The sequence below is a fragment of the Zeugodacus cucurbitae genome, chromosome 4 (assembly GCF_028554725.1).
Source record: "Zeugodacus cucurbitae isolate PBARC_wt_2022May chromosome 4, idZeuCucr1.2, whole genome shotgun sequence".
Classification (NCBI taxonomy): domain Eukaryota; kingdom Metazoa; phylum Arthropoda; class Insecta; order Diptera; family Tephritidae; genus Zeugodacus; species Zeugodacus cucurbitae.
This window is the reverse complement of record NC_071669.1, coordinates 25,763,919-25,782,378: the sequence shown is the minus strand read 5'-3', so window position 1 is coordinate 25,782,378 and position 18,460 is coordinate 25,763,919. Positions and strand designations below refer to the sequence as shown.

The following is an 18,460-nucleotide window of genomic DNA, read 5'->3' as shown; positions in this document are numbered from 1 at the left end:
CATATATTTAACTGCTGTACACACTGATATTGCAAATACATTTCTTTCAAAAATATCAACAAAAGGTTTTATATTAAATTTGACAATGATTGCAAGAAAATTGAAAAATCCAGAATTTCGATGATAAGCATTCCCAATTGTCGCGCAGCGAATGTTGTAAGTATACATTCCCCTTTTTTGTAGAAAACGCCGGCCGTTGCATACACCACTACCAGACAACAGACTATGGGTTATAAGTACATTGAATGCATCGCCTTTATGTATCTCGCAAAACCGCTGTCTGGCTTTTGTGCTGATGTGCATCAGCTAAACGAAGTAAAATACATATATTTGTATGTAAAATGAGGAATTACCGAATTCGTTGGAGCGATGGACTCGGTTTACACACGCACATTAATTTGTCACAACCACTCAAAAATATATACCACTAAATTAAGCACATTCAATACACTTAAATTCCCCACTATATTAAATATACTTCGAATGTAATTCGCTATCGTCGTTGTGCTTCTTTTGCAATTTACATTCACATATTTTGCATGTTCTCATCAAATTAAAACATATTTATTGAATGCTTATTTCAGCATATCTTTGCATAAGAGAACGCGTCCCGGCATTTATTACCACTTTTTCCTTTTTGTTTTATTTATTTTTTCCCTTATGGACACCAACAACAAACAATAACCACTATTTCACTACTATTCCACGAAAATAAGTTACTTCAACACTCCGTCACAAAACATGCACTGACAATTGGATTGGAAAATTCAATTGAAATTTCGTTCGCGTCACAATTGTCAAAAACCTTTGTTGGTTCGTGGTGAATTTGTAATTACTTCGTCGCTTCGATAATTGTGAATGGTTCCTTTAAATTCAACTCATTGTGAATACATTACAAACATTATATTACTTTGATCATGTTTAATTAATTTTTTTGAAGTAATGTAAAAAGTCTGCTCCATTATTTACGCGAGGTGTTAACACCTAAAGTTAGTTTCATACCTGCTAATACAATTACATTACAATACTAATAAATTACAGAAATATATTATTCTATTGAACATGACTGAATAAGAAGATACATTTTATAAGTTAAATGAAAAATAAAAGAACGAGCTATTTCAAGTGTGTACGATATTTATTTCTTTAAGGGATATTTTTATTATTTTTTTCTACCTGTGGCAACACTATTACATTGCAACCCTGTGTACATATTCATTCACAAAAGTTTACATTATACTTTTCATCGGTTTTGTTGCCATTATTTTTCAGAACTCTGTCATTACACACATATTCGCGCGTGTAAATTTTATCATTGAAATTTGTCAATTAAATTTTTATCACTAAATCGTGCAAAATATATAATGTCCCGAAATTATACATCTCCTTATGCTAAGCCACTACACCAATACCCTTCACAATCTGGGGATTACATATCATTAGAAGTTGGCGGTCCAGGTAAGTGTTCTACACCCGCACGACCGCATTACAGCAACCTGAACAATAAAGGCAGCGGTGGAAACTTTTATCAGAATAGGCAAAGGGGTCGTGGAGGACAACAAAATCGGTTCTCCGGAGGCTGGCCAAACAATCGACACAACAATGGCGGATATGGAATGCAATGGCAACAGCAGCAGACACCACGAAACTGTGATTCGGGAGAGTGGCAGTGGCGAGGTGGTGGTGGACACAGACAAAGGAACAATGTGAGTAACAAATAAATAACATATTTGTTTTCATGCTAATCCAAAATTTAATTTTTAGAGACAATCTTTTAATAATAAAGTTAAGGATGTAACGGCATATGTGCATCAGTCCATGCTGGAAGATCCCTGGAAGGATTTAATGGAAAGAAGAGATGCAATTAAACGTAGTGAGATTAACCTGTCAACACCCGCCAAACAAAGTGAACAAACTACAAATTCCGCAAGCACGGAAGAAAGCGAAAGCGAGGATACAGATATGCATAACGCTGTTAATGAAAGCAAAAATGTTACAGGGAGTCCGTAACACTAAAACTTCAAACGATAAAAAAATAATTGAGTGAACATAACTAAAAAAGAAAAAAGATTTAATTGAGTGTAATAACTAAGAGTGACTAAATTTAAAAAAATATTAATTTATACAAATTATGTTTTAAACTTAAATAAGTGTTAATAATTTGATTAAAATCCGTAATTTTTACTTTATTAGTTAAAAAACTAAATAAAAAATTAAATTACGTTTTCACAGATGTATAACATTTTCATTAACTTTCTGAGACTGATACGGCTTTTGCTGGAATAACTATTGTAAAACTCTTTTCAATTTTCTAGATAGCCCAACCAAATATTTAAATGCGCTCATATGTGTAAAACAATCATTTTTAATTAAAATTATGTTGAATGGTTCTTAACATTTTGTATTGTTGGCTTTAACAATAATTATTAGTCTTCCTTTACTAGCAATTACATTTACATTAATATAAGTAACATAAAACGCACTACACAACTGCTACTGGCTCAAATTCTGCTAGTTAAGATCAACGAAGTTTCGCTTCTGAAAATTACAGAATTTTTTGCTCGGAAATTATTATAGATGTGTTAATTGTAAAAGTTTACTAAATTGTTGTTATGATTTTTAAATTTGTATTTTTTTCTCTTCCATGCAAAACATTTGGAATTCTTTGTTTTATATTTATGTCATGACGTGAGGTGCGTTATTAGCAACTTAAGTCTAAATCACTTAATCATCTCATAGATTACAAGTAGAAAAATATGAAAGTGGCTTATGGGTTTTGAGAACACAAGTTGCTTTACTATTTATGGTGATTATGTTGTTGCTTTTGTATATATTTTTCCCAGTCTCCGCTTAGACAGTTATAAATTTTCATAGCAGCGCGAGCATCCTCAACGGAATTATGCTCCCCTGTTTGTATTTCTAAACCTAAAATTGCCTGGCTTAGTAGTTTAAGGCTCGGTGTGCGTCCGTTTGAAACGAGGCGGCATAATGGCTTATATCGGGCAGTGTCGCGTATATTTTTGTACGGGTGTTTGATGTATAACACAGCCAAATCGTTGCGTATGGCATGACCAACAAGAATTTTACCATGAAGCAGTTCAACAACTTCATCCTGCACCAAATGAAAATCTTCCCCGTTTTCAATGTCCTTTGGTCTGATACCAGATACACTTGTTCTATAATCAGTGACCTTGATCCATGGTTTAACAAATTTATCTAACAAAACTTCACCCTGTTTATTTACGATAGATACGCGTGCCAACATGTCGTCTTGGCCGTTGTGACCCACGCCAACCATTTCACAATCCATGGCAACATATTTGTTTCTTTGCGCAGCTTTACGTCTTTGTCGTAAACGCGCGGATTTGCTTAGTGGTCGGTTGTTTTCAGAATTGGGGTGTTGTTGTGCAGGTTCTAGTTCTTGATCCAAGGAATTACGACGGGAACCTGAATTCTTTCGATGTTGACAGTTTTGCGGTTTTTCATTCGCTTCACTACATAATAAAATTGATTGCATTTGTTGCTGCAGCTGATCCATACTCGTAATTGACCCCTTATGTTTCGTCTGATTATATATACCAGTTGTTGCTTGTAGGGGGCTCTTTGACTTTAATAGCTGACAATTGGAGTGATCATGCTGGTGATTCGGTTTTACGGTTCCCCCATCGCCTGCACCTTCCACTTCAATAAGTTTGGTTTTAAGATTTTGTTGCTCTAATTTTCGTCTTGTTTCTTCTTTTTTCTTATTGGTGCCAACATTTGCATGTTGATTACTTTTTTGTTGTGGATTAGGATGGTGTTGGGACATTGCTTGCATTTGTGTACCTCACGCCACGGTTCGTTATTTTATTTTGTTTTAGAATTTTGGTGTTATTTCCTTGGGCACTTTTGAAATTTTAGTAATAGCTGTTTTGTAAGTTTTTTTTAGTTTTCAGTTTTTTTCTTTTTTATAAAAGCTAAACTAAAAAACTAAAGTTAAACTGAAAGCAGAAAGTATGTGAAATTTGACAGCTCAATCAAAACACATATGCTTTCAATTTCTATATTTACGATAACATTGCAAAGAGGTTGCCACAAATCATTGAACAGATTTGTCTGCGCTGTTATTAATGTAACGGATTTCCAAAATCTGTCGTTTACTCCAAAACTCTACCCTGAGTTCGATCAAATAAAAGTCACACTTTAATGGCTATACACTAATCTTTATTTCTAATTCCTTATAACTTAACACTTTAGTACTCAATACACTACTTTACAACTCTAACTTATAACTTGTTTACACTTTGCTCGACAACTCTCTTCTTAGAATTGTCCTCACTCGACAACTCTCTTATCAGAACTGTGTCTTGCTGCCAGCCCGGCGGCCCTTATATAGTCGATTGCTAGCATGTTATCGTCACTCGAACATTCTGGCAACTACGAATATCGATGTCTGGCAAGTTATCGATTTCGATTGTCAATTCTAGTTTGTTCTGGTGCCATTTTCGTTACACTGCCCTCCACTTAAGTCTGATCGTCCCGATTAGACATACTTCCAGAACCAAACGCTTAGCATTTCTTCCCCTAATTCGTCTTCTAGGACACTGTCGTCCTCCTTAACATTCCTTTCTCCATTGGCATTAATACTAAATTTTAAATCATTCCGTAACCAAAAATTATACTCGCAGTGGTCTACGCCGTTGATTCCAGGAACATGGATATATGGAGATCCTCTGTATCTATGACGATACCTGTCCACCAGCTTTCTAAAATGCTCTTCCAAATTTCGGATGAATCTTTCCACCATGATATCGGATCGTGGATGTGATGCAGCTTCAAATATTTTTCGGACACTTTGCTTCTGGCACATCTCCCAACTTTTGATGTCTACGTCCACCATTTCGTCAGTCTCTTGGCTTAGAACTGGGTATTTCTCCGTCCTAGCCATCAAACCACTCCTGTTTCCTGATTTGCTGGTAGATAATTGACCAGCTACAACCATGGCAAATTGCTCCAATGGCGTTCCCAAACTGTACTGCTTCATCTGACCATGTCTCTTGGAACTCGACATCTCATTTGCAATGCAATCTCTCATTGATTGACAACAACCAACCCAACAAAACTGATTCCTCAACTTTCCCAAGGTTTCCGTGATTCTTATGTGCTCTTCACTTGGACCTTTGCGAATCTCGTAGCAAACTTTAGGCGATCTTTCATTTCGAACAACCACGAGAGATCGGGAGCAGTATCCTCCTTTGCCTTTCCACACTCGATATAAGCAACCAGCGGCCAACTTGAAACTGTTCCACTGTGCCTTTGAGAATAGAGGTTCTGCAGACATTTCTTCATTCTTTGGATGTTTCACAACTGGAGCTTCATCTTGAGATTCTTGTTCCTTCATATCACAATCTTTTGTCCATGACACGTCTGTCTTCTCTGGGATCACCTGCGTCGATTTATGCACCTCCTGTTCCTTCAACTGTGTCGACACCTGTGCTGAAACCTGCGATGGTATACCCTCTCCATGCACTTCCAGCTGTGTTGACACCTCTTCTCTTTGTAAGGTCATCTCCATCGACTCCTCCTCTTTCAGCTGTGAGGACACCCCCTTCACTTCCAATTGTGATAACAAAATCTCTCCATACGCTTCCAAAGGTCTTGACAATCGCGCCTCATTCGCTTCCTCGTGCGCTTCCAGCTGTGTTAACACTTCTACTCCTTTTGAAGTCACATCCATTGGCTCATCCTCCTCCTCTTTTTCCAACTGTGAGGATACCCTATTCGCTTCCGACTGTGTTGACAAAATCTGCCCATGCGCTTCCAAAGTCCTTGACATACACGCATCATTCGCTTCGGTCTGTGTTAACAACTCGTCTTGTGTTTCCAGCTGTATTGACACATCCGCTTTATTTGAAGTCTCGTCCATTGATTCTTCCTTCTGCTTTCCTAACTCTGAAGATACCCCATTCGCCCCTCCTTTATTTGTTGGGACAACTTTGTTGTTAAGCGTGTGTCCTGGTCTTCAAACAATGACAACTGCTGGGCTTTCATCTCTAATGACTGCGCCTGGAACTGTGACGATATTACAGACAAAAGTTTGTTCATGTCCAGTACCCCTGATGAACATGGAATCTCTTCCTTTTCCTCAATTTTCGTTGTTGATTCCTCTAACAGCGATTCAAAAACAAATTCGTCCACGTTGATGTTTTCTTCTTCCATCGCCTCTCGCAAACGAGCTTGTAACTCAGCTTTCAACCCATTCGTTGCTAGGCCTCGTTGTTCCAACTCCTTTTTGAGTTGTGGCATCTTTAAATCTTTGAACTTAACCATTATCTCCTATGGAATTTTATTTGTCAATCCCACTTCTGACACCAATTGTAATGGATTTCCAAAATCTGTCGTTTACTCCAAAACTCTACCCTGAGTTCGATCACTGGATTGTCAAATAAAAGTCACACTTTAATGGCTATACACTAATCTTTATTTCTAATTCCTTATAACTTAACACTTTAGTACTCAATACTCTACTTTACAACTCTAACTTATAACTTGTTTACACTTTGCTCGACAACTCTCTCCTTAGAATTGTCCTCACTCGACAACTCTCTTATCAGAACTGTGTCTTGCTGCCAGCCCGGCAGCCCTTATATAGTCGATTGCTAGCATGTTATCGTCACTCGAACATTCTGGCAACTACGAATATCGATGTCCGGTAAGTTATCGATTTCGATTGTCGATTCTAGTTTGTTCTGGTGCCATTTTCGTTACATTAAGATGATATAATACTGTTGTAATATAAATTCAAAAAAATTTTATATAAATAATTTATGATTAAAAAAACTTTAAAATGATGTGACTAAAATATATATATATAACTTCTTGTGGTTTGATAATTTTAAATACAGTGGCTTTCAAAATGTGGTAATTGTAATTTAAAAAAGATATGGCATTCATTTTAGTAGCTATACGAGAAGGAACGTAAAAATTACGATCAATATAACTAGTTGAAATTGTAAACAATTCAGTAGAGAAGGTACCGAAAAATATTTTTACTTTTGTTATGCTGGCGGACAAAGATTTTATTTTGGCAATCAAGTTATATCCCGATCTTTATAAGGCTTATAAAGGTGATGATAAAGATGGCGAAAAGAATATTAAGTCGTTATGGTCGCAATTCGCGCGAGAGAATAACTTCAAAAGTGGTGAGACTAATATAGATAAGTGCTTTGTGATTTTTTGAATTACATTTTTTTCTGTGTAGGTGCCGCAGCAGAGTTGAAATGGCGCCAACTAATTTCGAAATATGTATCTTTTCTAATGTATGGCACACATTTCCCGTTTGAACGGGAAATGCAATTTATGCAGATGCCACTTCTTGGTGCTGGGTAAGCTTTCAATCATTCGTAATAAACTCTACAAATAATTAAATAATTTTACTATGACTTTCTTAGATTAGACGATGCACAATCTGACTCGGATATTGACGAGGTAGAATTAAAAAAAGTACTCAACATATATGAGGAGTGTCCAACTGATATTAAAAAACATTATATTAGGAATGATATGTGCAATGAAGTCTTAAAGAATCCTACCCAGAGCAAAGAACAAGGAAATGAATTATGTAAAACAAACAACATAAACTTGAATTCCTCTCTTAAAAATACAGAAAAACATTATGAAACCAAAGATGTGAAAAGCGAAGATACAGAAAATAAAATATTAAGTAAGCCGAAGGAAACTAACACGGTTAGTACGGAAAATACAACAAATACTGTTACAACAACAACTAATGCACAGACAGCTAATAATTCGAGTGGTGACGCAAGCGCTCCCAGTGGATTCACAAACCTGTCTTCACTGGAACTTATATTTCTCGGTTATGCTAAGGTATTGCAACGAATGCCATTACGGCTGCAACTGCAAACTAAACGAAAAATCGCAGATATTATGGATGAGGCAGAATTGGAATTGTTTGAAGGAAACTGAATTGATGAAAATAAAGATTTCTTTTAAAACTGAATGAATTACTTTTATTGCCGTCTGAAAACTCATATAAACATATAAAAAACTCCTGATCTCAATGTTACTACTTACCTTTATATATATGTATACCACATGAGTACAATCAACCCAATGGATGCCTTTCCTAAAGTGCGGCAAAAACAAAATCGAAATTGTAACATTTGTGGTGAGATTGGATCTTTGAAACCTTTCGATACTGAAACTGAAACTTACAGGAAGATCAAACTTCACTCTCTACAATGATGGAAGCAATTTGTCTTACGACCACATTTATCGCTTATTAGTGACTACAAATTAGGACATCGCTTTTTAAAGACAATGACTATGCGTGGACTTTGCATGCGGGTCTTAAATTCAATATGTCGGACTCTATTTTCGATAAATAGGAGTTTAGTCTACTGCAGTATCCAGAATAGTTCTCGTTCTGCTAAAGATGGTTTCACGCTATTCATCAGGTGGGCGGTAGTCGATGATTTTTGTTTGAATTTGAATTAATAGTGACAATACCTGCATATGTACATATGTATCTGAATATAATAGTTTTGGTGGTTTTTAACAACAAAAACAATCGAGATAGATAACGTGTTATGTATATCGAAATGGCCAGTATGACAATGCGATATTTAACGAACAATATGTAAGTACATACACTACTTTTCCGAAATAACGAACACATTAATTGTCAGACCTGTTCGTTACATCGAATTTTTCGTCATTTCGAGTACTCACTTAGAGGTATATGTTTCAATAAAAATAAGTTAAATATCCGTAAATTGTAGTTTAATAAAATATTTGTTCAAAAAAGAAAAACCATAACAGACAATTCAAATGTTTCCTTAAAACAAGTAATGTGATTATTTAGCAAATGCAGAATATACGAGATCAAAATATTTTTCATTAGTAATACTCATAAATTTCTATAGCTATTTAAAAACTTGATTAATTCGTTGGAATACAAAGATTATATTTGATGGTTCCTTCCTGAAGTTCAATCGATACAATAACTTTTGAAAAATTGATATTGTTCTCCTTTGTGCCACTTATATTAACAGTCACTCCTTCCTTAAATAATTTTCTCCCTAGCGCTCTGCAGAGTATACATATATGTATGCATGTTATCAGCTAAACTCTTCCAAAATGGACCAATTCAGCAAATTCACCACTACGAGTTGTTGTACTCGCAGCTCATATTTTTCGAATGTTTTACCAATATAGTCGAAACTAATCAATAATTTTAAGCTTTTCTATCAAATGCAATATTTTTCTCGTTTTGAATTTTTTCAAGATATTTTTTTTAATGTTTTTAACACGATTTTATATAATTTTTATCTCTTTCTTCATATGTCTTCTTCATGTTGTTCGTTAAACCGAGTACTTACAAATCCCCGATGTTCGTTATTTAAGGTACTCAATGTTAACAATTTGCTTGTTCGTGTAAGCGGTTTTCGTTAAAATGAATATTCGTTATTTCGGAAAACTACTGTATATGTATATCATAATTCATTCAGTCAGATTATGAAATTCGCCAACATCGGTCAATAACTTTCACCCGCAATAGATGAACTGCTGACGCCGCATCAGTTATTGACTCCGCATACGCATCCGTCCAAATGCTGACTCCGCATCAGCATATTGGCAATTGGGGACAAACATCAACGTGACCAGCAAATAACATATGTAGGTTTAATTTAGTTTTAAGAGGTATTTTGTATTCAGTCTTTAGTAGAGAGTCTTGAGTCGACAACAGCTTTTAGTTGCAGTCTTTAATGGACAGTCTCTAGAACTCATTTTAAATAATAAAATAAACTGCGGACGCAAGTCCGCTAATTAAAAAAAATAAAGTTTTAATGAAAAAACTTAACTGACGCCCGAGCAGGGACCAGCTGAAGTTTAGTTCAAGTGTACTTAGTGATAAAATCGCCCGTGAAAAAACGGCCGAAACGCAACATATAAAATCACCCGTGGAAAAAACGGCTGAAAAAGCAACATAATAATACTACATCAATCGCCAGTGAAAAGACGCCGAAGCAACGTAGTAATACTATCTCAAATCCGTAGAGGACGATCGGAAACACTTGACTGGACGAACTGGTCCAATACCCAAGACGCGTCAGAATCCTATAGGAAGGAGACGCACCCTCTAAACGTGCGCACCGTGGGAGCTTTAGTAGGTACTAACCAAACGAGAGGACACCCTAGGCGCCGAGAGGCTAGTAAGTAAGAAAATTTTGTGAAAGAAAAAATAAAACTTCAAAAAAAATTAAAGATATAAAAAAAAGAAAATTTTACAAATTAAAAATTTGATGAAATAAAAAAAAGAAACATCAAAAAAATAATAAGGAAATTAAAAGGAAGAAAGCAAATTAATAAGCTTAAGATTTGATAAAAAAGGGATTTTTTTAAATAATAAAAAAAGTAGAAAGAAAAACAAATAGATTTTAAAGAATTAAAAAAGAAAAATAAAAAAAATTAAACAAAAATATTAATTAGAGAAATACAACAAAGAAATACATACGTAAGAATTAACAAAAAGAAAGAAAGCATATAAATCATTATTTTTAAGAAAATATTTAAAAAATATTTTTAAGAAAAATTTTTTAGAAACATTTATCTACATTTAAAATTTTAATTGTATATTTACTAACCTTAATTAACATTATGACAAATACATGAAACGGGCTCGTACAGCCAATAAAAAAACAAAATTCTCTGCGATTCACCACCTTCGGGGGGACCCTCCAGAGAATTATAAATCTTAAATAGAATTATACATAGGCTTGTACAGCCAATAACTTAATATAAATTCAAGAGCCGCGATCCACCACCTTCGGGGGGAACTTCTGGTTCTTTATAATTAAAGTTCAACTCTGTGATTGACCACCCAAGGGACCCTCCAGAGTAAAAGGACACTTAATATAAATACATAAAAAATAATTTTAATATGGACCAGTTAACTACGATCCTAACTGGAGTTGTTAATAACATATTAAAACAAGAAGGAAATGCTAATTTTTCAAACATTACTGACGTAACCATTGACACAAACCTTTCTAACAATATAACTGAACTTGATAAAATACCAGACGTTGTAAGATGCCTTCGCAATTTCTCAGGTAATCCAGGAGAGTTTAACTCTTGGAAAAAGTGTGGATCGAATCCTTCAGATCTATGAACCTCTGAGAGGAACGCCAAAATATTACGGCATCCTCTATGTTATAAGAAATACAAAGAAAGTCGTAGGAAATGCCGATATGGCCCTCGAATCTTATAACACACCATTGGACTGGAAGGCAATTTCAAGATGCCTTACTCTCCACTACGCTGATAAGCGAGATTTAGGTACCCTTGAGTACCAAATGATTTTTTTGGTGCAAGGTAACCACACCATACAAGAATTCTACTAGAGAGTGTATTCGCACTTATCTCTCATTCTAAACAAAATCGGATGTGTGGAAGTTGGTCCAGCATCTATGCATCTACTTACACGCACTTACCGAGACAAAGCTCTCGATACATTTATTCGGGGATTAAAAGGTCAGTTGCCAAGACTTCTTGGTATGAGAGAACCAGTTGATCTCCGTCAAGCACTTCACTTATGCTTAAAACTTGAAAATGAAAACTATAGTTCGCACTACGCGCTAATCAATAATAACCAAATTAGGAAACATCAAGATTTTATTCAATGGATGTCGACCGCTCAATTACATGTCGAGCAGTCAATTACATGAATAGACCCCAAATTAATAACACCGGAAAAAGACCATCTAATTTTTCCCAACAAATACCCCTAAAACAGCAAAGAAATTTCCATATTGAATCAGCTACTCAACAGGAAACGCAATAAGACCAACACTACCAATATGAGTGGACACCCACTCCTCTAGAATATGAAAATACACTGACTACTGACGAAATTGAACAGCCAGACCAGGCTTCTGTAGAAGAAAATTCAATGCCTGAAACTCAAGATTATATCGATATCAATTTTTTAGAATGAGCAGTTCTTCGTTGCCTTACGTAGAGTTCAAAACGAAGAACGGAAAAATTCTAAAAATGTTAATCGATACAGGCTCAAGTAAAAATTTTATATACAGCCCTGCTACGTAGCAAAATAAATACTAAATGACGAACCATTTTTCGCAAAATCTATTGCAGGACAGATGAAAATTACTCACTATACAACCATAAATTTATTCGGCAGTAAAGACACTACTTTGAAATTCTTCCTTCTCCCTACATTAAATTCTTTCGACGGCATAATTGGAAGTGATAGCCATAAAGAAATGCGTGTTAGACGTAAGGACTGATCATATGACAGCTATACAAAAACAATACATAAACCATCTAACTACAAAATATCTTAATCTTTTTACCGAACCAGATGAAAAACTTACTTAACCACCGCCGTAGTAGGAGAAATTAGAACTTCTTCTGAAACCCCAGTATACACTAAATACTATCCATATCCTTTGACAATTTTAAAATTCGATTCACACAAACCCTACTCCAGGATGTCACAACAGAAACAGAACAAGAAGAAATAATAATTAAAGAACATCAAAGAGCTCACAGAAATAGTCGCGAAAACAAAAAACAGTAGTAAACAGTAAATAACGAATATTCGTTTTAACGAAAGCCGCTTATAACGAACAAGCAAGTTTGTTACATTGAGTACCTTAAATAACGAACATCGGGGATTTGTAAGTACTCGGTTTAACGAACGACATGAAGAAGACATATGAAGAAAGAGGAAAAAATCAAATATCATCGAACCATAATTAAAAATATAACTTGAAAAAAATTCACAAGAAATGTGCAAATTGAAAAAATGTTGAATTTTATAAAAATTCCTGCTTTATGGTGCAGAAGTTTGGACGATGTCAACATCAGTCAACATCAGTTCGAGGGGAAAATTTTGAGCAAGATTTATGGACCTCAGAACATTGGCAACGGAGAATACCGCAGACGATGGAACGATGAGCTGTACGAGTTATACGTCGACATTGACATAGTTCAGCGAATAAAAAGACTGCGGCTACGCTGGCTAGGTCATGTTGTCCGAATGGACGAAAACACTCCAGCACTGAAAGTGTTCGATGCAGTACCCGCCGGAGGAAGCCGAGGAAGGGGAAGGCCTCCACTCCGTTGGAGGGACCAGGTGGAGAGCGACCTGGTTAAACTTGGGATCTCCAACTGGCGCCGAACTGCGAAGGAAAGAGAGGAGTGGTGCGCTCTCATCGATTCGGCTATAACCGGCTAAACGGTTGAACGGCAATCACATACATACATACATACTGTATTATGAATAGCAGCAGTTTTTACTTCTTGACCATCGCAACAAAAGAAATACAACTGCATGCATACCTGGAATACATTTAACTATTTTTTTATCGAAATTATATTATAAGATATGATTTTCAATCTATACTATCAATATACAATCTGAACTATTTTGTGCACATTGATGAAATGAAAATGCATCGGGTATACAAAATTTTTGGATATCGTTATCTGCCAGACTTTTTTTTGATAACTGCTCCCACTCCATAGACGGCTCCTTGCAAAAAAAAAATTTTATGAAGAACATTTTAATTATTTTATAAAATCAACCAGTCTTGATAATATAATTTTGTTTTTTTAACTGAGAGCAGTTACCATAAAAAAATAAATATTTAAGAAAAGCAACTAAAGGATTTCTTAATTTTAGTTAAGATATTTATATAAACAAGTAAGGAAGGGCTAAGTTCGGGTGTAACCGAACATTTTATATTCTCGCAATTTATATATTTAACTTTATTTATATTATATAATACACAATTTGACCCACATATTCGTCATATACAGTATACTCTCGAAAAGTAAATTCTCAGAAAGTAAATAATCGCGGAAAAGTTAATCACCTTTAAGGGGTTATATACAGTTAGAATTTTCAAAAAATCGATTTTTGTTTATTTCATTTTCTTAATGAACATATATTTAAGAATACACACAGAAAATTTCATATCGTTCCGGTGAATATTTTTAAAGTTACCAGCAAATTTGAAAAGGTGTTTCAGAGTGCTTGGAAGTACAAGGTCCGAGCGGCAGCGCGTTTTTCTCAAAATGGTGTTTTCAAAGTCGGTGACCAACATTACTCGAAAACGGCTAGACCGATTAGTCTCAAATTTTAACACGACCTTCTTAAATATATTTTTTAGTAATTGATCAAAGATTTTTTCTCTCCGATAAATATTTTTTTTTATAAACAATTTAAGGTCTAAATTTCGGTGAAGAATGAATATTTTTACTAGTACTAAGTCTTAAAATGCAAGTTAAAAGATACCATAATATGGATAAATTACCCAAAATACCAATCGATTTACTTTTCGAGAGTATACTGTATATTGTATAAAGTCCATTGAAAGTTGGAAACCATAATATTAGATTAGAAGCACCGAGGTCCTCGTGTTCGATATATGGGGCCTTAAAAACCTATGGTCCGATTTCGGCGATTTTTAGAATGGGGCTGCCACACTATTAACATAGTATTTGTGCAAAGTTCTGCACCGATATCTTAACTAGTGCTTACTTTATAAATTGTAAAGTAAACGATTCATATCGTCTTCAAAGTTCTGGTATATAGGAAGTAGGCGTGGTTGTGAAGCGATGTGGCCTATTTTCACAACATATCATTGGGATGTAAGGAAACTATTACAAACCAAGTTTCATTGAAATCGGTCGAGTAGTTCCTGAGATATGGTTTTTGACCCATAAGTAGGCGACGCCACGCCCATTTTCCATTTTGTAAAAAAATCTGAGTGCAGCTTTCATCCGCCATTTCTTATGTAAAATTAGTGTTTCTGACGTTTTTCGTTAATGAGTTAACTCACTTTTAGTAATTTTCAACCTAACTTTTCTGTGGGAGGTGGGCGTGTTTATGATCCGATTTCTTTCATTTTTGGACTGCGTTCGAAAGTGGCTAAAAAAACGACTGCAGAAAGTTTGGTTTATATAGCTCTATTGGTTTCCGAGATATGTACAAAAAACTTAGTAGGGGGCGGGGCCACGCCCACTTCCACAAAAAATTACATCCAAATATGCCCCTTCATAGTGAGATCCTTCATACCAAATTTTATTTCCATAGCTTTATTTATGGCTTAGTTATGGCACTTTATGTGTTTTCGGTTTTCGCCATTTTGTGGGCGTGGCAGTGGTCCGATTTTGCTCATTTTCGAAAGCAACCTTCCTATGGTGCCAAGAAATAAGTGTGCCAAGTTTCATCAAGATATCTTAATTTTTACTCAAGTTACAGCTTGCACAGACGGACGGACGGACGGACGGACAGACAGACATTCGGATTTGAACTCCACTCTTCACCCTGATCACTTTGGTATATATAACCCTATATCTAACTCGTTTAGTTTTGGGTGTTACAAACAACCGTTATGTGAACAAAACTATAATACTCTCCTTAGCAACATTTGTTGCGAGAGTATAAATATATGTATGCATTAACTTATCACTTATAACAACAAACGATTTTCTCCTGACAACCTTGTTAAAATGAGCACTCTTATTTTGATTTTTAAGCCTATAATTTTCGCCAAAACCTATTTGAACAGCTGTTTCAGTGGAATTTAAAGTGCGGTTTTTGCTCATGTGTAATTAAATAATGTAATGTAAAGTATGTAAGTCAATTTTATAAGACAAGACCTACGATGTCGCACGTGACCAATTTTAAGTAGTTACCAGAATTACAAATCGCGAAAACTCGAACTAATGGAAACCGCACCTGTTCGAGTTAACGTATTATTCCAGTTTTCGAGTGTTATATTTTTCTTGCATAACTCAAATTATTAGAATGTGGTTTGATGTTTAGTGATTCATAACTAGTTTATTCGAACGTTTAGTTTCCGAACGTTCGAGTTATCGTGTGTTCAAGTTTTCGCGAGTGCAGTGTATAACAAATTAACAACAAATAACAAGTGTTACTTTTTAATGTCGCACGGAATTTTAAAATATAGGATAATAAGAGAGCAAAAACTTACAGTTATTTGCAATCGCATACTTTATACCCTTATAAAGGTTTTACACAGACCAATTCATAATATGTTCCCTTAATAATTTTATAAAAAAAACGAAATGCTGTAGAAATATCGAAATGAAAAAAGTAGTTCTTATGCGACTTGGGTTTCGTATATCTCATAATAGGTTATGAATTAATTTAATATAAATAAATTTAAATATTTCCCTATGAAAATATGCCAAAATTTTTTAATTCTAATAATGTTTAATATTTTGTCTGTGGTGTACCTTCTAGCGGAAATGCCCATATCTCTTACTGAGATAACTCTCGAATGAACCCCGATTAGAACAGTTAATCCGAATTAACGCCGCCGTCTATCAGGGATATAAGCCACAAAAGTATAAAGTTATTATACACTAGCAGACAAACAAACATTTCAAAAGTTAATAGTTTTACGCACATATACACACTCTCCCATACATATGTGTGTACTTCCCGTTTCTTGCGTGATGTAATTTAAAAAAGTAAAATGAGGAAAATTCGAACATGAAATTATATTTTTTTGTAATGAGCTAATACTTGATTACGACCTCTAGTCTTTGATGTCCTTTACCTTTCTTTCTGATTATGAAGGCGTTTGGAACGCTCAGAGTTCCGACTTCCTAGTGCGAGCTTTTATATTTCTAATATTTTGTTCTTCAAGCCGCTGCACACGCTCCGTACTCGACTCTCAAGTGCGTACTCGCGATTGCGATTCGAAGAGAATGACTTGCAAAACGATTTTCAGTTCCAGATTAAGATTTTCCACCACCAAGTCCTCTTTAATACCCTCCCCTGGGAACTATTTCCAGAAAGTTGAGATCTAGCTTAAACTGCTTTGATACAAAGCAGGGTTCTCATTTACTACTCTGTAGCAGCAAAATTTCTAGAATTATTGCTTTGCTATCGCTACCGCTCTCACTTTGTCGAGAGCCACAGTATTGCCTAGCATAACAATGTAAAAGTACGTGCTCTACTCTGCTCCGAGTTTTGTTAGGTAAAAAACTATAGCTGGAGCGAGAGCAAAAAATTAAATTCTGCGCTATGCTCTGGCGTAGCGGTAGTAAAAATTGAGAGCGGTAGCACAGCAGAGCTAATGAAAATTTGCATGTGCTACAGCTCTCGCATGTATTGCACAGAGCTGTGCAATATACATTGAAGTACAGTAGTTTTCCGAAATAGCGAATATTCGTTTTAACGAAAACCGTTTATAACGAAAAACCAAATTTGTTACATTGAGTTCCTTAAATAACGAACATCGGATATTTGTAAGTACTCGGTTTAACGAACAACATGAAGAAGACATATGAAGAAAGAGAAAAAAATCAGATAACATCGAACCATAATTAAAAATATAACTAAAAAAAATTCAAAAGAAATGTGCAAATTGAAAATATTACAACGTTTATGCTTCATTTTTACACGGTTAAACTCTACATGGGTAAAGCCTATAAGCATAAACGGCAAATACTCTACTCGAGGTAAATTCTGAATTGAATTAAATTGAGGGCTGCCACGTATTATAAATATGTCCCATTCGTCGAAGTTGTTGCAAAAAAACGGTTTTCGCTACACCATCCGATTACCCACAGTGCCACGGGTGGGTCACAAAAAAACCGGTGCCAAAAAGTAACCAATAACCGGTTACTGTAGTGCTACACAGTACCAGGCGTTTGCCGCAAAAATTCGGTAGTAAGTGGGGTAGGGGTTTTTAGCGAAACATTGGCAATACGGGAAGCCTGTTTATGCAATTTGTCAAAACAATATACACCGGCACAAAAAATCAGCTGATTTGACCTTCAACTTAACTCTAAATCCGTTTATGCATCCGAGTTAACTCGTCTACATAGGTAAAGAAAATGTGTATATTCCATCCGAGTAGATCATTTAACTCGTGGTGAAAAAGTGTTTATGCATGTGGGTTGAACTTGTATAACCGTGTATAATATAACCGTGTAGAAATGAAGCTTAAACGTAGTATATGTTGAGTTTTATAAAAAAGCTTAAAATTATTGAAAAAAAACATACCTCTCTACTCGAAATAACGAAAAATTCTATGTAACGAATAGGCCTGACAATTAATGTGTTCGTTATTTCGGAAAACTACTGTACAAATTTTACAGACGTTTTATTTTCCAAGTATGCATTCCAAAATCGAAAAAACAGTCAGACAATGCTCCACAAGCCATGAACAGAAATACGACAGACACCCTCCTAAGCCTCAAATACAAGAAACCCCCATTCCCTAATTCCCAGGAGACATTGTACATATGGACATTTATACAACAGAAAAGAAGCTAATCCTCACAGCCTTTGATACATTTTCGAAATACGCACAAGTAAAAATAATACAAAGCAAAGCAATAGAACACATTAAAGTCCCAATAAGAGAGTTAATGATAGCCTTCGGGATAC

The 18,460-nt window shown here is 35.2% G+C and overlaps 5 protein-coding genes across 6 annotated transcripts in view; 2 read left to right on the top strand and 3 right to left on the bottom strand.

Annotated features, from left to right (window-relative positions):
* Nucleotides 1-784, bottom strand: part of LOC105219347 (formin-like protein) — a 68,715-nt gene extending 67,931 nt beyond the window's left edge. The window contains exon 1 of one of the 2 annotated variants that reach the window (XM_011195413.3): nt 625-784. The gene's annotated coding sequence lies outside the window, so the exon portion shown is untranslated. Of the gene's footprint in view, nt 1-353 lie in introns of both variants that reach the window. The other variant, XM_011195410.3, reaches the window with a different exon arrangement.
* On the top strand, nt 16-2,233 carry LOC105219349 (syntaxin-7A). The gene is made up of 3 exons (XM_011195419.3): nt 16-156; nt 1,273-1,706; nt 1,765-2,233. Exons 2-3 carry the CDS (start codon nt 1,365-1,367, stop codon nt 2,008-2,010), a joined length of 588 nt encoding a protein of 195 aa, XP_011193721.2. The 5' UTR covers nt 16-156; nt 1,273-1,364; the 3' UTR covers nt 2,011-2,233.
* A 112-nt stretch (nt 2,234-2,345) lies between these two features.
* Nucleotides 2,346-3,996, bottom strand: LOC105219350 (uncharacterized). Its single transcript, XM_011195420.3, has one exon. It carries the CDS (start codon nt 3,815-3,817, stop codon nt 2,798-2,800), a length of 1,020 nt encoding a protein of 339 aa, XP_011193722.1. The 5' UTR covers nt 3,818-3,996; the 3' UTR covers nt 2,346-2,797.
* LOC128921366 (uncharacterized) lies at nt 3,734-5,919 on the bottom strand. The gene is made up of 2 exons (XM_054228773.1): nt 5,690-5,919; nt 3,734-5,527 (listed from the first exon to the last, which is right to left on the bottom strand). Exons 1-2 carry the CDS (start codon nt 5,903-5,905, stop codon nt 4,523-4,525), a joined length of 1,221 nt encoding a protein of 406 aa, XP_054084748.1. The 5' UTR covers nt 5,906-5,919; the 3' UTR covers nt 3,734-4,522.
* A 981-nt stretch (nt 5,920-6,900) lies between these two features.
* Nucleotides 6,901-7,999, top strand: LOC105219351 (uncharacterized). The gene is made up of 3 exons (XM_011195421.3): nt 6,901-7,181; nt 7,241-7,364; nt 7,431-7,999. The coding sequence occupies exons 1-3, from the start codon at nt 7,040-7,042 to the stop codon at nt 7,963-7,965; spliced, it is 801 nt and encodes a 266-aa protein (XP_011193723.2). The 5' UTR covers nt 6,901-7,039; the 3' UTR covers nt 7,966-7,999.
* The last annotated feature ends 10,461 nt before the right edge of the window (nt 8,000-18,460 follow it).